This window comes from Acanthaster planci, linkage group LG10, assembly GCF_054643075.1.
Source record: "Acanthaster planci isolate LZ-2023a linkage group LG10, COTS_SCS, whole genome shotgun sequence".
In the NCBI taxonomy this organism is placed as follows: Eukaryota; Metazoa; Echinodermata; class Asteroidea; order Valvatida; family Acanthasteridae; genus Acanthaster; species Acanthaster planci.
In genome coordinates this window covers 7,229,150-7,248,911 of record NC_141786.1, presented here as the reverse complement: position 1 = coordinate 7,248,911, position 19,762 = coordinate 7,229,150, and the positions used below count along the sequence as shown (strand labels likewise).

The following is a 19,762-nucleotide window of genomic DNA, read 5'->3' as shown; positions in this document are numbered from 1 at the left end:
TAAATTACGCAGTAGCGGGACTCCAGTCGATCAATCAAGTTCGGCAGCTTTGGGACATTGTTTTGTGAAAAAAAAGATACCTTTTTTGTTTTACCGACGCGCAGTCTACGGCCGACGAGCACGCTGACTAGAAACCGGAGACTTTGTTTTATTTTGGCCGAAGTAAACACTAGGCAAGTGACGCATTGGCAGTGAGTAGAACGCGTGGGTGAGGAAACCAGTCTGTTTTATTCAGCTATACCCTTAACATTTTCGACAAACTTGCAATAATATATATATATCATCTCGAAGCACATCAGTTTACAGATTACGCACTTTTCAAATACTTCGGAAAACGGGAATTCGTGTTGTGCATACAGGATAAATGGATGCCATCAGAAACTCTTCAAAGTTAAGCTAACATAAGTTTATTTCTCATTTTGTTTATTTTGCTGGGTTGAATTTAATCTTCACAGTTTACTCACAAAGAATGTTACCCGACAGACCCCTTTGAGGTTCTGATAACAGACGTTCTTAGGAATTGTTTCAGACATCTCATTGATTAATTTTTGAAGGCTGAATCATTGACAGTCAGTATCAGGGCTGTATTATTTACGAAAAACTCCACGGGCTTCGAAAATGCGAGGACCTACCAAAAATACCGAGGTGTGTACCATTCAAACAAAACCGTGAATTGTGCCGGGAAATCGTCTCATGCTTTTGTCAGTACTTTGCGGTTTAAAACAGAAATGAGTACCCATATCATATCGTTTTAAGTGACTTTTCCACAACCGAAAGTTTTCAAACTATTATTCATCACGTGACGCTGCCCTAGCGGCATGTACATGTCAACATGTAGAGTTTCAAGTAAGGCATGTAGTTGAGGTGACGCGAGAGAGTAATGTACCGATACATACTGGTACGTGCTTTCCGCTAAGTAATACACGAGTGTCAGCTATCTCATGAAGACTACAGAACTGAGACAAAAGGGAAAAAATACCGAGTTTCTGACGTAAACCCAAGCTAATTATATTTTGCTTTTAATTTTCATCTCACTACGTTTCAGTGAGTAGTAATGCCCTTTCCAGTCATACCAAACTACTCCTTTGGCGTACACGCTCGTCTGCCCACCGAGGTACCTGCCATTCAGGTTGGAGTGGTGGCAGGATTTATACCACCAGGCGCCAGAGTACTTCACGGCACAGTTGTAAGGTCTGTACAAGTCCTTGTCACGGTCTTTGGTACTAAAGTGCTGGTTACTGTGGTGGGACAGTGCATCACCTGCAATATATCGGCAGAATACGAATCCGGATCAATTGGTACATAGGAATGGAGAAATCAGTCCTTACCGTCTGTCCAGGATGAAAGTAATCTCTGTATGAAGATTCAACTTGGCGTAGTGATACTTTCCTCGCCCCAAGCTCTGCGAATCGATTTCGAATCCTGAACAATTGGCAATTGCCAGAAAGCGGTGATTAGCCATATGTTATAGCCCAGCTACGCAGGTTAAACTACTTGTGTCCTTCCTCCGTGGCTATAAAATGTCAAACTACTGCCAGACAGCGGTGATTGACACCAATTGGCTGAAATTGGCAATTGTGCGAATGGCAATCACATATTCCAGAGCACTGATTTGATATTATATTCTTGTCAATATTCTGATCACGGTGCTACGCAGCCCTGCCATTTCTCGAATCCCGGCGAAGCTGTCATGTGATTAGGGTTTTACACTTTTACCCTCATTCAGTGAGGTGATCTGTCCTGGTTCTCCTTTGATACCTAAAACTGAGCAATCATTTGCTGCATTCTCCCAGGAAAACTTTTATAACCATAAAGGAAGGACACAAGTAGTTTGAACTGCATAGCGGGGCTATAACTTCTGGCCAATCACCGCTTTCTGGCATGCCTGGTACGTATAGCCTGAGCCCAGCGACCGCTTGCCACATATCATCCGTTTCACAACCACCAGACCCTATATACCCTTTCACCATCGCCACAATTTTTCCCCCGGTATCCTAAACACTTTGTTTCCTGAAGTACAGGAATATGAATATTCACGTCCTCTTTGGTGTTTGGTATGATCTCACAGCAATATCAAATTTAATGTTTGCGTAGCTGCTTGGGTCTCGACATTTGCCCTAAATCTTCATGTTCATAGTGCCCTTCTCGAATGTTTAAAATTACAAACACTGCATGGATAATGGAACTGTGAATAAATTTTATGCACAATGACAAAAGTAGGTCAAACGTTAAGGCCTTTTGCCCTCTGTATTTCCTGGTTACAGCGGTAAGTTGTAGTCAATTGCAAGCAAAGCACTGGAAGCATCGCTGAGATATTACTGGTCCCACTTGTCCTGCTAAGCTGCAGGCAGTAACCGGGCAGTTTGGGTATGTTTTCTACTGCCGCTTGATTGGGCGGCGATTGTAATCGATCTCTTGGAATTGTCAGAATTGGAATCCTTCTGTGTTCATCCTTCCTGTTTAATACGGGATTATTCCCTCTTTCATTAAGTAAAGAGTAAATAACTATTGTTCAGGTTCTAGTGTATGCTAACTATTAACGCTCACGGGTCGCACTTTTAACTGAGTTACATGTATCTGGTACAAAGAATTACTAACTTGGAAACCACTCAAACGATGCGGTATGTACTAGGTCGACCCAGTCTTCTTCACATTACGACTAACTGCGTATTAACGTAGTACAGTCAGGAGTCCACCTGGGCTAGTATGTACTCGTAAAATCTTCACTTCAATACTGTTGTTTTGGAAATAATACAGCCTCCTACTGTAAAGTTTGCAATTAGATATCATTATGACTGACATACCAGCCGTTCCGGAGTAGCCTTCAACCGTCAACCGGTAGCTGTCACTCCCGTCAGCAACACGAAATGTGTCGTACACGGCGTACGCAGTGTTGTTTTCGAAGTCCTCGAGATCGACGCGCAGTCGGTACGTGCCTTGAGTGGTGAGTCGATGGAGGTTATCGTTGCCGAGCCAGAACTCAACGTTCAGATCACCGAATCCCCGGCGGTAACTCTCCCAGTCGCGGTAGAAGTCTACTGAGCCGTCTTGACGCCGCTGGAACACCTAAATATGGCCGAGAAATAGTATTCGAAACGATTATTTCAGGAATGTCTGTGCACCATGGAGCGGCAGCAGGAGCAGTTCGTGCTTATCATGATATAATTGTTCAACACATGAGAGAAGTTTTGCTGCAAATTCTGGCTATCAGTGAAATCAAACATTAATTTGATGGGGGTTATTGCGCCCATTTTGTTAGTATCAAGTTTTATTTATAAGCCCTCATATTCAATGTAAGAGTGCATTGGGGTGGAGGTGAAACTGTCTCATGAGTGCACCCATTGCTTATAACGTACCGTCCATCCGCCACCATCTGTCTCCATATCGCAGTACACATCGATCGGACCGTCGCCAACCACAGGTTGAACCGTATAGACACCGCTGGTAGTCATGCCGTTTGCAAGCACACCAGAACAGTCTTTAGGATACTCATTGGGGCAGGTAGCTAAACAGAACAAGTAACACAACTATCAACACGATTAACGAATTCGGAACCTTGGAGGGAAGTCAGGTGCAGCACTCTATCTATTGATTAACTGAGCTTATACGGTTCATTTTGAGGCCACATTTTTGTCAACGATGTTACCTATCGTTTAATATACCAGTTTTAACTTTCATTTGGTGTTTCGGAATCATGACGAAAAGAGAGGGTTATTAGACCAATTTAGCGGGAATCTTTTCCTATCACGAGAACAAATAATAAAGAATGCGAAAGGTTTTGATAGATTCAACCAGAAACCCACCGGTCATGTTTTTCAGGAGTTCAGCAAACTCGTCGAATAATTTCTTTATCTTTTCGAAATGCAGTCTGACGTTCCTCAAGCTCTGGCAGTCGACACAGTCGGCACTGCAGTTACCATTAACCCCACCAATGATGAAATCCCCAAACACAAGGAAAGCAAGCAGGATAATCAACTGACCCGACATCATGTTGGAAGATTTCTGCGACTCACAGACGAGAATAATTGTAAGGCTTTGTGTGAGACAATTTATAAACACTGGTATAATAAATGCCAGGAATTTTGGTTACTGTATACACAGATTCACATTCACCGTCACGAGGTGATCGATGTCTACCAATCCAAGTAAAGTATCCAGCACTGGGTAATAATGTCCACCAATCGCAGTGAAGTGCCCACCATGACATCAGTCAGTCACAGCGAAGTGGCACTCGAGGGAGTCAGCATGTGAGCATTGAGGTAGAAGGTCAAATTGTATACAGGATCCATAATCATTCCAAGCCAACTTCGTGCAAAAAATCCTCCAAGCGAGACCATTACCGGAACTGATTTATTTCTCAATATTAAATTAATATAAGCACATTATCATGGCTCATTTGAAATTTACACAATTTTCCACTCGAGTCACATATGCCTTTAATACCACGTCTCATAGAATTTCAGGTATTGTGTGAGAAGTTTAAAGAAAACAGTCTTCATGTTGAACTTGTGTTTGCCATAACACGAACAAAAAACGTTTATTTTTTATGAGATGTAGGATATCTTCCTATTCTGCTCTTTCTGTCTTTGTAACAATCTTGAAACTTGCTTTTGTTAGTAAACAGCCGAAGGAACCAGACAGAGCTAAAAAAAATCATGTGATTTCAGAGAATGTCATACGACGTCACCCTCCGAAGAGAATTTTTTGAAACTAATCAGGAGATAGTTCAAAGGAATGTTTTAAATGGGAACAAGTGTCTTTGGAAAGCTTGTCACAATATGCGTCCTATTTGCGTCACTTCCGTTTGCTCGACAAGCGTCTTCTTCTTCAGATCCGTTTTACACAAACAAATCTATTTCTTAAAACTGTAACAAAAATTTAAAGACTCTCCTGTTAATGCATACCATACATTTTGACTGAGTTTGTCATTTCTTCATCACCTTATATATTTCGTAGGTATCATACCTCTTGGTTCATTTTCGGTTAGTTAAAGAGTCATGAAAGGAGACGTGGTACACATCTCTGCTCTTTAATAATGAATAATTGCATGAAACATTGATCAATATTTACTTTTGCTAAAACATGCATCAACTTCACATTTTTGCCAACCTAGTGGTAGCTTGGGATCTCGCCTTTTACCCACTTCAGGTAAAGGTGAAATGACCTGAGTATAAAATGACCCATATTAACCCTTGCTCCATTCTGGACGAATGAACCCAAATCTTTATGAAATCTATTTGATGGGACAGTTGAACCTGCAGATTACAAAACCTTATCATTGGTGTCTCTGACTTAAGTGGAAGACCCCAAAAATGACACGTGACACGTTTATCAGGTAGGACCGATCGCGTTTAGCTGCGGGTTTCGTAGCAGATGGTAAAGAAACGTTTTCCATTGTAAACTTTTTGTCTCGGACAGGTGGGCAATTTACATCTCCTTTTGATTAAAAGAACACCGGCGCGTCTGCTGCCGATTACCCAACGTCAGATTGAGAAGAAAAGTCAAAGCTGATGCAGTGGACTTAAACAGCTTAACCAAAATCTATTAATAGCAGTGAAAAACACGATTTAATTAGAATGGTTTGAGATTAAAAAACAATGCACGTGCATTGAAAAGAAACGAGTCCACAAAGTACAATACGAGGAAAAGGCTTTTTATGTTTTATGGCAAGGTAGATAAAACGCTAAAAGTGCATAACTAACTGGTTGTAAATGGTTAAGAACTATTGGCCTGTTGAATACTTGTTTTGTCTCACAGAAGTGTGTTTGAAGGAGAGCCAAACGGCTTGATACTGTGAATAATTAAAATAATGGTACAGCTGGACAAAACATTATCATGTAACATTTTTCGATCTGTGCAGTCTGTCGGGGTCCACTATTACTGAATTTCTTGTATTCACTTAATTACCAAGTTCAGTGCAACAAGTTTTCCCTACATCATAATACATTCTTAGGTTACAGGTTAGCTAAAAAACAAAGCAACGCATAACACGCTTGCTTGACAAAGCACTAATGAAAGATAACAGAAATGTTAGATGCTTTGGCGGGTCACTGTGAAAAATTCCTTTTTAATAAATTGCATATTTCTCCCTCTATACAAAGAACATTTGAACTTATAAACAACACAATTTTTATAAGAGTTCAGGTTAGTCTTATGTTTATGTGCAGGGGCAGATCCAGGAGGGGGTACAAGGGTGCACACGCCCCCAATAAATAAATAAAAGGTAAAAGACGAAAAGGAGGGAAGGGAAGAATGAGGAAGGGTCATACTGCCAGAATTTGCACCACAGAGCGCATAGAATCCCCAGATGTCCAGGACCCCACGCCGTAAGGGCTCTGTGTTACGCGCTTGTGGGCATTTTACCTTTGCTGCTTTCGTTCACGCTCCCCCGCCCCCTTTGGGAAATCCTGGATCCACTCCGAGTGTACATTTGGCTTCCTTTCCTATAGCAGACAACACATTTGGAAAACGTAATGTTTTTCGGTGCCTTCACTTTGTAGATTGTCTATAATCCTCAGTGGTATGTGTCTTCACTTAGTATTTAAAATTTGAAGCACTGACTGATTGGAAGTAGGGATAAATGTGTCTGTTAAAAAAAACTACAATAATCGGCCAAGAATCGAGCTGGATTATTTTGTATAATGTTCAAAAGTAGCTGCTAACTTGACAGCAAAATGCGACGGTTGCCTAAAGAAACTCTTTCACAATTCGTCTGTAAAATTTTGGTGTGCCGCAAGAATCTGAAACAAAAGTTGACACGTTATTCAGTTTTTATCAACTTCAGTATTCTTAGCATTTTGCTTTCCCTTGTCTTTGCTTTTTCTTGTACAGATACAAAGTGCATTATCCACAGTCGTAGATTTAAAGTTTCTTCCTGACACAATTATGATTTTTAATTGCAATCAAATTGTTTTGGGCGATGAAATAATGAAAACAATTTGTGACACTGGAAAGGATTACGGATTTATATGAAGCGTCTAAAACAGTGATGATAACTTTCCTAAATTCGCTGTCTGTAGCACGCAAATTTTTTATTAATAATTTCTGTCGCGTGCGTCATTACAACTAGCTCAGAGAAAGGAGAAAAAAAGATCAAAGTGGGCCTCGCAGAGGTGAATGACGGGGGAAGAATCGGCATATATATTGTATACATTGTCGTGTACATGATGGGTACGAGGAAAAGAACAGAATGGCTACGTCAAGTATTCCATTTTGAAATATTGAGTTTGATCTAGAATGACTGAGTAAAATGTTACATCAGAAACGTTCACGTACTGGCGTCGTGTGAACTCAATATGTAAGAGATGGGTTTTTCTGGATGCATTTTCCACTTTGACATATCCAAACAACGGGCCATACGTTCACAGAATACATGTACAGGGTGTCCCAGAAAAAAACCAAACCCTGAGAAAAGGGGTTAATATGCCCAAACCATGAGATATGATTGTAATGTATAAGGATCTCCGAAAAGTAGAAGCAATATTCTTTCTAATGATACCTTGATGGTATCCCTCCTGTCACGCATGACTGAACACCATTGTCTTGAAAATGGGTCATCCAAACTCAGTTGTAACACTTTGGATAAACCAGTGAATGAGGTTGTCATCTGTCATGCTTGTCTGTCACCCTGTATATCGAGGACGCTGTAGATATCAGGTTTAATGCAAATTTGGTGGGCTCATGGTTCATCACAATAGCCAAAAGTCTGGAGTCCATACGTCTCCCGTTTCCGGGAGGGGATCAGGCCGCAATTTTTTTAATGTGGCATTTTTGCGAACAAGCATAAGGTTTTTCAATTAGTCCTGGATAGCCCAGAGACACAAGGAAAGTCGATTGTGTGAATCGCCAACATCTGACTGGATAACAAGGTTCCAATAAATCTACATTGACAGAAAGGCTCAAGGGCTAACACATGACGAATATTAGGTTGTCATAAAATCTTTTAGTACTGTGCCTTAAAAGTGCAACTTTCCTTTTGGGTAGGTTGGCAATTATCGTTTCCTTTGTGGGGAAATAACAGTATCCTGAGGCTTCCATATTTTCATCATAAAAACGTAACAGTGCAAAACAGTGAATTTACATTACGATCAAATATTCAATACCTGAGGTAAAACATTTGTTGCACTCCCCATTTATTTTCTCAAGAGAGAGTGCAATTTCGGAGTTGTCGATACAAGGCAGCAGACTGTAAATATCAGCATGTTTATGGTGACGAGCTTTGTCTTCAATATAGGTTAGTTACATGACTTTGTATTTCAAAACATCCGCTGTGCGAATTGGCGACTATCCGTCGCCTTTCGAAAAAAACTTTAAAATTCCTTTTGATTTAGTGAAGCCTAAGTATTTCCATCATAAAAGGTTTAATTTCCCTTAACCCACAAGGTAACAAGCGTACAATTGTAAGCAAAAAATGAGATCATAAAGAGAACAAGCTTTCTATACCGAAATTTTACGTCATTTTGAACCAGAAAGAGCAGAAAAAGCAAATGGAGTACTCGCACAAGCCACGTATGTTCTCCGCGGAAATTCAGTTTATGCGCATGTGCATCGAAAATCCCTATCCCCAGTCTTGTAAATTTTGGGTGGTTTTAGCGACAAAAGTAAACAAACTTTTCTAATATTAAATATGAGGTGATCGGGCCGTAAGAATTGACCACTACTATCCGAAATGGAAGTTTGATTTTGAACGTAAGGATTGTTTTGTTCAATTTAAAATTTAAAATGTATTCGGATTGATTAAGATTGTGGTTTTAAAACTGTAGCTTTTTTCCTTCGAAACAACTGGCCAAACCACCCTTCTTTTTTACTTTTTTTCACCCGATGTTGAGTTTTCCCAGGGAAATCAGACATGTTTGTGTGTTGTCCAGATGTTGACCAAGCTTCCTTTCATATTTCATCGCGGTGACTTCAGCAGATATTTTTCTATTGCGATTTAAACTAGTACGGGATGGTGGCGTATTTTCGCACTGGAATGCGTCATGTGTTCCTATTTCCCTCACCAATTATATCACAAACATTTTTGTTTGATGACCTTCAACCCTCAATTCGAGTATTAGAATTACAGTAGTTGTTCACGTGAAACGCCTCGTCAACCACCGTGTGGAAAATTTAAAGTGACTTAAAATCGCCCTTGAATTAAACAAAATGGCGTCCGAAACTTTGGCACGTTCCCTCGTCGCTGATTGAACTTACATTAGGCCGTGCAAACCCGTAGCAACTGGCTGTGGCTAATAGCAACTAAGAAATGTGAAATAACTGCCTCTCCTGGCAAGTGGCTTCTCCATGTTGTGTGTTATTGTTCGCAGTAACTGGGACTTGCACTTGCGGATACGACCCCTCGGAAGTGGAAAAAGTAGCCGAATTATTATGTAGACATGCATATGTGAACAAATTTTCCAACTTCACATGTAACATGTTGGAATGTTCTGACAGTAACAAATAAAATGTTTTCAATGAACCTCAATATTCTAAGCAATTTTTATGTTTGGCACTGTTGTTTTAAGTCAGTTTACATCACGATTTATTAGTCTTTCCAATTTGAGATGAAAAATTCACAGTCAAGTGACTGGAGAGGGGCTGAAGTCACTAGACATCAATAATATACAAGTATGACTACACCTTGTCACAATTCACCATCACACAGTGGCGTAGCCACGGGGGGGGGGAGCCCGGGGCACGTGCCCCCCCCCCAATTCCTGGTGCCCCCAGTTGCCCTCCCCCCCCCAAAAAAACGCGTATGAATGGATATTGAACAAGGCCAACGAAAATCTGCTCCCCAAAAACCACACCACTGAAAGCTGGTGCCCCCTCCCATAAGATGCTGCCGCCCCCTTTGTGCCCCCTCCCTGCACTAGTAAAATCCTAGCTACGCCACTACCGTAACACAGCTCCACAAAACACACATCCTAGTCGCAGCATGAGACGTTTGAGATGATTGTAGTAACATAATGGTCCAACGGGAACGGTCCACTCTTGTTAACGTCATTTTGAGCATGCATTTTGTAGCGTATACATGACACACACAATAAATTACTCTTGTGACGTCACTCTATTAGATTATTCTTAAAAATGCACCGTTAACTGTCCAGGAAGGTTTGATTGATTGATTGATTGATTGATTGATTGATTGATTGATTGATTGATTGATTGATTGATTGATTGATTGATTGATTGATTGATTGATTGATTGATTGATTGATTGATTGGTTGGTTGGTTGATTGATTGATTGATTGATTGATTGATTGATTGATTGATTGATTGATTGATTGATTGATTGATCGATCGATCGATCGATTGATTGATTGATTGATTGATTGATTGATTGATGTCTAGTCTCAACGAAATAGGATACACATTTTTTTATATTTCTTATAATTTTAAAAGGGGTGAAAAAATTTACCTTTATAAAAGTCGAACACATTTATAACCAGGTCATTTGATAACAAGGCCTTCTTGCTAGAATAGAAGTGGAACTAAAAAGCTCTAATTCCATAATGCAAGGGATACACACAACATGGACCTAATTTTTCCCCTGTAAGAAGAATGTTGTATTACCAGTGTTCTTATCTGTGTTCAAATAATGGCTGAGCATTCTCTCTCTCTCTCTTTCTTTGTCTGTCTCTCTCTCTAATGGTTGACATTCACAGTAAGAGCTATGTGAACAGTTTCTCTGGGCTCTCAATTGTGGTTTTCGCTGTCTCGTACGGTGTCTCTTTCCCGTATAGGCGTGCATTTCAGCCGGCCATGACTGGTAGTTGAAGGTGAATTGTTCGGTGATGTACACTAATTAAAGTCTAGATTCAGTTAGACATTGTGTGTTGCTCTGGTGATCTACTAGTCTGGTGTATTTACAATAAAAACATACAGACCCTGCAGTACTTATGTTTATTATGAACCTTCATCTTTACTTGTTCTCAGCCATAGAAAGGTTATTATTTTTGTTATTATTATTAAATTCAATTTATATAGCGCTCATTTCATAAAAATGTTCAGGAGTGCTCAGCAATATTTAAAAAAATACCTTAGAACAACTATTTACAAAGACCCAAAATAATTAGAATAAACCCAATTTAACATTGATTTAGAAGTTTAAACCAAACATGGTGGGATTCCCACACGCAGCCAGCACCAACTCTCCCTCCAACGACCCATCGTGTGTCCAAGACTCATCCTTGTGCCCAAAAACTGGAAGCACTCTCCAAGAGAACACCCAGACTCTCCCAGACAGGTCCAACAAAATTAAAGACGACAACATTACAATCAAAATTAACAACCACCCAGAGCCTAGAAATTAATAATATGCTTTCTTAAAAAGATATGTTTTTAAGATTGATTTAAAATTATGACACTGGTAGCACTTCTAATGTTACATGGAAGCTTATTCCAGAGATGTGGCGCACAATACTCAAATGCTCGATCTCCGAAGGTAGCCTTAGCCCGACCTGATACATAATTGAGGAGGACACCATCACTGGAACTACGGAGATGGTAACGGTTCCGAGGCCTAACGGAGACAAGCTGAGTTAAGTATCGAAGAGCTAAATCATGTAAGACTTTGTATGTCATCAACAAAATTTTCAGTTCAATTCTATATAAAACCGGAAGCCAATGTAAATCAATAAGAAGAGGAGTAATTCGACAAAATGTCGGTGTCTTGTAGACGAGTCGTGCACCAGCATTCTGTACCCTCTGGAGCTGATTAATATGAGTACTGGGTAAGCCATTAAACAAACTATTACAGTAATCCAATATACTTGAGATAAATGCATGAATCAGTGTCTCAGTACATTCCTTGGAGAGATATTTCCGAATGTGCCTGATATTATGCAGATAATAGAATGCACTACCACAAACCTTAGTAATATAAGTTTTCATAGACATATTAGCATCAAACCAGGTACCTAAGTTACGAGCTGTAGCCAAGGGTGAAATGACAGATTCCCCAACATGAATACCATCCAAAGTTACCTTGAATATTTGTTGACGAGTGCCAATAATGATAAATTCCGTTTTATTGTCATTCAAAATAATCCATTATTAAACATCCATTATCTGACATCATGTATGCAAGCCTCCATAGCAGACAGGGCAAATTCCTGACTACCAGTTTCATCTGGACAAAATGATACATACAACTGAGGATCGTCAGCATAGCAATGAATTCTTGGGTGATGAGCATTGACGATGTCAAACAACTGACTATTGTACAAGATAAACAATAACGGACCTAAACACGACCCTTGAGGAACACCCCATTCAAGATTACGTTGACTAGATAGTTTACCATTGACCAAAACCCTTTGAGATCTATCACTCAAATATGAGTTCAACAAGTGGAGGGCAGTGCCAATAATTCCAAAACGTGACTGGAGTAAACTCAAAAGAACATCACGATCTAATGTGTCGAAAGCTGCATTCAAATCTAATAACACCAGAAGTGTAACGTGTTTTCTGCTCACGGCCATCAACAAATCATTTTGATGTAGTAACTTGAGCAAATTTCATTCCCATGTTCAAGCCTGATGGAAGGGGAAACCACCACTGGCTTGCCTGAAAACTTTTGGCCAATTTAAACATTTTGACAAGTGGGTGTAATGTGGTATTACAAGACAGGAGCGTGATGGGCTGTTTGGCCAAATTTTGAAAGTCAAATTTCTTTTTTGGTCCAGCATAGAGTCCGAGTTCCAAAACATGAGTACTGTACTGCGTCCCCTCCCCCTTCCAGAGTAAACATTGTGTGCGAGTTTCGAACCTATAGTTAGCCAAACCTAACCCTAATCAACAGAAATGAACCCTATAGTTTGCACTCGCTAGTCACAAGTGATTATTTCCGGCAGTTGAAGAAGATGGAAATTCACAGACGTTAGCCCAATGGCCAAACTACACAGTTATGCGTTATCAGCCCCACCCGAGGTCATAGGCCCATAACCTGGATGAGAGACAAACTTTTCCAATTGTTCACTTTGGGGGGGGTACTAAAGGATGAAGGCCAGTATAAATAGGCCAAAAACTGCTCGCACGGGCCAAATCGCAATTATTTGGTATGCACTCAAATCTTCTACAAAATAGGGCATTTTGTGGCCCATGAACTTGACGATTTGTAGAAAAGACAGGTTTAGGCGAGCAAAGAGAATACAAGCTTGCGTCAGAGTGAGACTGGGAAGAAATAGGTGCCTGAAAACGGTCTATTTTTCAAGCAGTGTTGGCATCGATATTTCAAAATGGCCAGGGGATCCAAGACTGCATTTTTAGGGGTGATCTTCCACGGAAATAAATATCTTCAGAAGTCATCGGTTATGGAATGGAAATTTGACAAGAAAATGAAAAATCAGAAGTGGGCTTTGATTTGACGTGCGTCTCAAACGCCTGAGAAACCGGTAAGTATTTTTCCTGATTTGTTTGAATTTTGGATATTTATCACCGTTGGCTGGGGCAGTTTATTTTACTGGCCTGCAACCTATAGGGGTCCAGATCAGTAAATAAGTTGCCACAGACAACAGTGATAAATATCCCCAATTAAGAAAATCAGGAAAAATACTGGTGTTCAAGACAGAAAAAGCCCTTTTTAGCTTGTTACAGTTGAGCTCTGTAGACAAATGACACTGCGTTCGATTTGGATGCTTCCATATTTATTTGAACAGATAAAATCAGAGAAAACCTGTTTTTTCCTTAGAGGTGATCTCTAAAATCAGGAACATGTTGCGGTTGACAAGTTCCCCATATTGTCCCCAGGGTCGTAATGTAAACAGCACATTAACAAATCATAAATAGAAAATCTTCAAACAAGATGAAACAGTCTTCCATTAAGTAGAAAGTTCTTTCTCTCCTAATTCTGACAAAACCGTGAAATTTAGGGGTAAAATTGCTATTTGAACATTCCGAAATCCATTCCACGATCATATGTATGAAGATAGTATGAAGATATGAATGATGTTAGCTATGGATGAATTTTGACATATTTCTATGATATACCTTGTAGTATTGTATTCAGGCTTGTAAGTAATAAAACGCTTTAATAGTGACTTGCTGGCTTATTAACCAGTCTGTGGGAACAAGCCGACGTCTGTAAGATACGTCTGTAAGTCTTCCGCTTTCATTTTGTATAAGTAAAGAAAACGAAAGTAACAGCCCCCCCCCAAAAAAGAGATAAAAAAATGGCGTGTTATTAACACAATTTTATGAAAGAGTTCATGCGTGTAGCTAGACTGGTGTCCAGACGTGGTCCAGGGACTTGCCCATATTAATGCGCGCATTCAAAACTACGAAATGAGAAGCTGTTAGGGGGAACATTTAATGTTGACGCCCATTGTTTCTTTGTATGTGTATTTTGCTACGTGATGCACCATCGTAGCGTTTTAGTCAAGAAGCATACGCAGAAACATTCTGCACTGTAGAGTTAAGGGTTTTGTTATCTCCTTAATACAAACAGCGAAAAGTAACTTCTATGAAATGGCCAAATGATTAAGGCCGTGGTTTTCACATCGTTGGTCGGTGGGTTCGAATCCCACTGGTGACTTTTTATTTTCCCAAAGCTTGCTGTCCGTCAGTTGCTATAAGAGACGTTAAATTCACCCCGTCAAATACCATCAGTACCTTAGCCTACCGGGTAAGCTCTTCTGTTGGGACTGTCCGTGAAGTCCAGGTGAGCGCCTTAGTACAGGTTCGAGACGTATGGCCGACTCGGCGGCCAGGGCTTAGGGGCCTGTCTCGTTCCTCCCTTGCATGGTCGCTCGAACCCTTTTGGGGGTTAAATGGATGGGCAGGGAGGAAGTGCGGTGGGCCGGGACCCCGAAACCCAGAAGAGTCCTATATGGAAGCCGGTAACTGCGATTCGTAGCGAATTTCAGGAGTCCGTGCGCCTGAATGCTTGGTCAACACCGCATAACTTTTTGATTCCCCCCCCACAAGATTTTTTTCACTTCCCTTGGCGCATAACCCACAAGGCAATTTTCTAGGTTCGAATACAGTGAGCTAAAGGGTTGATGCTGATTTTTTATATTCATTTATATTCTTAATTTTCTACGTTTTCGACAATAAAAGGGATTTGAACCGTGTTAGGGTTTCATTTCTTCTAAGTGGTCTCAAAAAATAATTGTTTATGGTTCAGAAGCAACAGATCCAGGGGGTGGTACAGTCGTTCGCAAATAATAAGCCTATAACGGACAGCTTTGTTTTTGATCGTAATGGCACTCACCCAAGTTGAGAAACCGCTCAGAAGTATCTTTCCTCATGCAGCTGTAATGTTTTTAATGAGGAATCTTCTATTTTATTATAAAAAAGTACAATTATAGATGAAATTCCTTTTTTTCCAAGTTAGCGCCATTGTTATTATTATTATGATTTAAACAACAAACCAAAAGAACCCACTTAAGGTGGCCAGGATTAAAAAAAGGGAAAATTATCCACTGTAGCTCGAAAGCCAATTAATCCATCCTTAAAGTGGAACAAAAAACATTAAAGGTAGAAATTTAACATGGCAAGATAATCACTGGGGAAAAAGGAAAGATACCTTACAGATGTAGTTGCATTTCTCAAGGATATATCAAAAGAAAACTCAACAATGTCAAAATAGAAACGATGTATGAAGACTAATAGAATTGTATTCGTTTCAGTCTGCTGGCCAGAGCTTGCTTTGCGGCCCCTACTTAAGATAACTGTTTAACATTATAAAAAGTGCTTATTCAGCATGACGCAGCATGATTATGATACATAACTATTTCCAATTAAAACCATACGATGTCTCAATATGTAGCTTTCCGTGTATATTACGAGTCTTCTTTTTTTACAAAATGTAGTGCTTTTATTGTGGAATCCGTAATAGGTTTCTTGTACCGTTCCACTTTGGCCAATTCTGGTGACAAAAGGTCAGCAAAATGCCGTTTGAGAGCCTGCTGTTCAAGACAGAAAGCTCATTTTACCGCTCAAATCAAAGCTCATAATTTTAGGCAGTATTTTTACAACACAGACAGCTTGTCCTTGGAGAGTATAACGACTTGATCTCATTTCTGTAACCAGAATTTTACGCTCCAAAAAAAATGTCAAGAGTGGTGGAGCCCTTAAGGGAGAGATTGTCACTGCGTCGTGTGATCCCTGAAAATTAAGGAATAAATGGGACAGTTCGTGCTGCAGGGACCGAATTCGTGTAACCTTTTATGATGGAAATAACTAGGCATCATCAAAAGTGATTTTTAAAGTTTTATTTTTCAAAAGGCGACGGATAGTAGCCAGCTGGCACAGCAGATGTTGTGAGATACATGTAAATAACTAATTTTGGAGACAAAGCCCGTCACCACAAACTAGCTAACGTTTGCAGTCTGCTGCCTTGTATCGACACTCCGAGATGGCACTCTCTTTTAGAAGATAATTGGGGCGTGCAACAAATGTCTTCCCTCAGGTATTGAGTATTTGTTAATGTAAATTCAGTGTTTTGCACGGTAAAACATAACTTAATATTCGTCATCTGTTAGCCCTTGAGTCTTTCTGACAGTGTAGATTTATTGAACTTTATTATCCAGTCAGATGTTGGCCATTAAAGCATCGACTTTTCTCGTGTCTTTGGGCAATCCAATACTAATTTTAAGCCCTTTTCACATTTTAGGACTAATGAAACTACCAAACCATCAAACCGTCGGATCTCAGTGCATCTGGCAAACTCGCAGCCACAGTGAATACAGGCAAAACAACGGGAACCATCCTAAGGACATGGGTAAGTCCACAGCACGTCTTCCCTTCCTGCGTCGTGTACACACCCTTTCTTCTCACTAGGTAATGTATGTAAGGTAAGCGAACATACACACAAGACAAAGAGAAAGAAGCATGACAACAAGGAGCTTTCTTTGAAGTCTTCTTCACTAAAAACAGGTCAGGAAAAGAATGATTTCCAAAGTTCTACAAACATACATCGATATGTGCACCATTTAGGGACACTGGAACGGACAGATCTCGGATATCACTCCCGATTCGCCCAACTGCGGGGGGGGGGTATATGCATCGTCGGATTGTGCCAACTCACAATGCCAGCATGATACCTGCACTGGACCCAAAACTGAACGTAATTGCACTGATTCCAATCACTATTCGTTTCCTTTATCCATCTTTATGTAATACTGTCGATTCACCAGAGTGCACCTCCAGGAATTTGCGTTGACCAATCACAGTGCGCGAAATCTGTCGACACTTTCCAAATGCGCATTGGGTCGACAGATTTCGCGCGCTGAGATTGGTCAACGCGTTGCAAACACTTGGAGGCGCACTGCTGTGAATCGCTTCTATTTTTTCTTTAAAGCTGTTCAACGTTTATACGCTACCGAATATATTCCAATGTGGTTTATGCAGGTGTGGATCCTAGGGGGTTGGGGGTTGACCCCCCCCCCCATCTGAGACAAAAAAGTATATTATGGGGAAATACATGTACATACTTCGGTACGCATTGACACATGTAAGGTATGGGGAATAACTCCTATTGAGAACTGATGTGGGTATCAGCGTTTAAGCACGAGCTAGATGTAATGGAAAGTTATATGCTTCGTAGAACATGACAATGTCATATATGTTTGGAAAAACGCAGTGACTAATTCAGTTACTAGATTTTAGTTCCTGTGTAAGTCTAAAGTATGAGTCCATTGCATCAGCTTTGACATTTCTTCTCACTCGGGCATTGGGTAATCTGCAGCAGACGCAGCATAGTTTTTTAAATATAAATCGCCCATTTTGAGACATACATCTTTACAACGGAAAACTGATGTTTTACTATCTGCTACGAAACCTGCAATCTGTCCACCCTCATTGTAAAAACATGTGGCACTGTGATTTCCCCACAAAGGAAACGATAATTGCCAACCTACCCAAAAGGAAAGTTGCACTTTTAAGGCACAGTACTAAAAGATTTTATGACAACCTAATATTCGTCATCTGTTAGCCCTTGAGCCTTTCTGTCAATGTAGATTTATTGGAACCTTGTTATCCAGTCAGATGTTGGCGATTCACACAATCGACTTTCCTTGTGTCTCTGGGCTATCCAGGACTAATTAAAAAACCTTATGCTTGTCCGCAAAAATGCCACATTAAAAAAATTGCGGCCTGATCCCCTCCCGGAAACGGGAGACGTATGGACTCCAGACTTTTGGCTATTGTGATGAACCATGAGCCCACCAAACTTGCATTAAACCTGATATCTACAGCGTCCTCGATATACATGTATTCTATGAACGTACAACCGGTTGTTTGGATTGTCAAAGTGGAAAATGCATCCAGAAAAACCCATCTCTTACAAATTTAGTTCACACGACGCCAGTACCTGAACGTTCCTGATGTAAAATTTTACTCAGTCATTCTAGATCAAACTCAATGTTTCAAAATGGAATACTTGACGTAGCCAGTCCGTTCTTTTCCTCGTACCCATCATGTACACGACAATGTATACAATATATATGCCAATTCTTCCTCCGTTATTCACCTCTGCGAGGCCCAGTTTGATCTTTTTTCTCTCCTTTATCTAAGCTAGTTGTAATGACGCACGCGACAGAAATTATTAAAGTTTACGGCTACCCCAGAAATTAACCAAGACAAAACAGATGTGACTCGAGTGCAAAATTGTGTAAATATCAAGTGAGGCACGAGTGTGCTTATATTAATTTAATGATGACAAATAAATCAGTTAAAACAACGGTTTCGCTTGAAGGATTTCTTGCACGCCATTGGTTTGGAATGGTTTAAGGATAGCTACAACAATTTCTCTTAATTTAAACCGTCAAAGAGCACCTTTCTGTCTAACTTAACCTTACTGTCAACTTTGTTTCAGGATTTTCGAAGGGTGTTTTATTGCCTTTTTTATGTTAAGGCTACGAGAACTTCCATATTCATTTGCACAACTGTAATGCTACCCCTGGTGAAACCCTCGATGCAAGAGAGTATTGATAGGAAGAAGTGCACTCATGTATTCACGTTAACATTTCAAAGAACTGAAAATACGACAAGTTAAAGGTCAATATTTTTAAAAATGAATTCTAACTTGACAGGAAAAGTGCTCACATTTCAACTACATCTTTATAGAGAAGGAATTTCCTGCAAGAGGCACCATTCACCAGGCAGGGAAATGTGTCTGAAGAAGTACAACACAGATCAGATCCACCACATCACATAACATGTTATTTAGCAGAACTATTGGGGTCCTGATTCAACCTTCGGTTGTTATTTTGTATAAGTAAAGAAAACGAAAGAAACAGCCCTCCCCTCCAAAAAAAGGATAAAAATGGCGTGTTATTAACACAATTTTATGAAAGAGTTCATGCGTGTAGCTAGACTGGTGTCCAGACGTGGTCCAGGGACTTGCCCATATTAATGCGCGCATTCAAAGCTACGAAATGAGAAGCTGTCAGGGAGAACATTTGATGTTGACGACCATTGTTTCTTTGTATGTGTATTTTGCTACGTGATGCACCATCCTAGCGTTTTAGTCAAGAAGCATACGCAGAAACATTCTGTACAGTAGAGTTAATGATTTTGTTATCTCCTTAATACAAACAGGGAAAAGTAACTTCTATGAAATGGCCAAATGGTTAAGGTCTCGGTTTCCCATCGTTGGTCGGTGGGTTCGAATCCCATTGGTGACGTTTTATTTTCCCTAAGCTTGCTGTCCGTCAGTTGCTATAAGAGACGTTAAATCCACCCCGTCAAATACCATCAGTACCTTAGCCTACCGGGTAAGCTCTTCTGTTGGGACTGTCCGTGAAGTCCAGGTGAGCGCCTTAGTACAGGTTCGAG

At 40.2% G+C, this 19,762-nt stretch overlaps 1 protein-coding gene across 1 annotated transcript; it reads right to left on the bottom strand.

The window, feature by feature from the left end:
* Positions 1–209: 209 nt before the first annotated feature.
* On the bottom strand, positions 210–4,053 carry LOC147797724 (microfibril-associated glycoprotein 4-like). Its single transcript, XM_087141926.1, has 4 exons — positions 3,804–4,053; positions 3,357–3,505; positions 2,805–3,066; positions 210–1,260 (listed from the first exon to the last, which is right to left on the bottom strand). The coding sequence occupies exons 1-4, from the start codon at positions 3,988–3,990 to the stop codon at positions 1,007–1,009; spliced, it is 852 nt and encodes a 283-aa protein (XP_086998052.1). The 5' UTR covers positions 3,991–4,053; the 3' UTR covers positions 210–1,006.
* Between the last annotated feature and the right edge of the window lie 15,709 nt (positions 4,054–19,762).

Excerpts from the sequence above, each read along its gene's own strand:
- LOC147797724 (XM_087141926.1), bottom strand. The coding sequence starts at position 3,990 with ATGATGTCGGGTCAGTTGATTATCCTGCTTGCTTTCCTTGTGTTTGGG. Across the intron at positions 3,506-3,803 it reads ACTCCTGAAAAACATGACCG|CTACCTGCCCCAATGAGTAT; the intron begins GTGGGTTTCTGG and ends TGTTCTGTTTAG. Across the intron at positions 1,261-2,804 it reads AGGCTACTCCGGAACGGCTG|GTGATGCACTGTCCCACCAC; the intron begins GTATGTCAGTCA and ends GATATATTGCAG.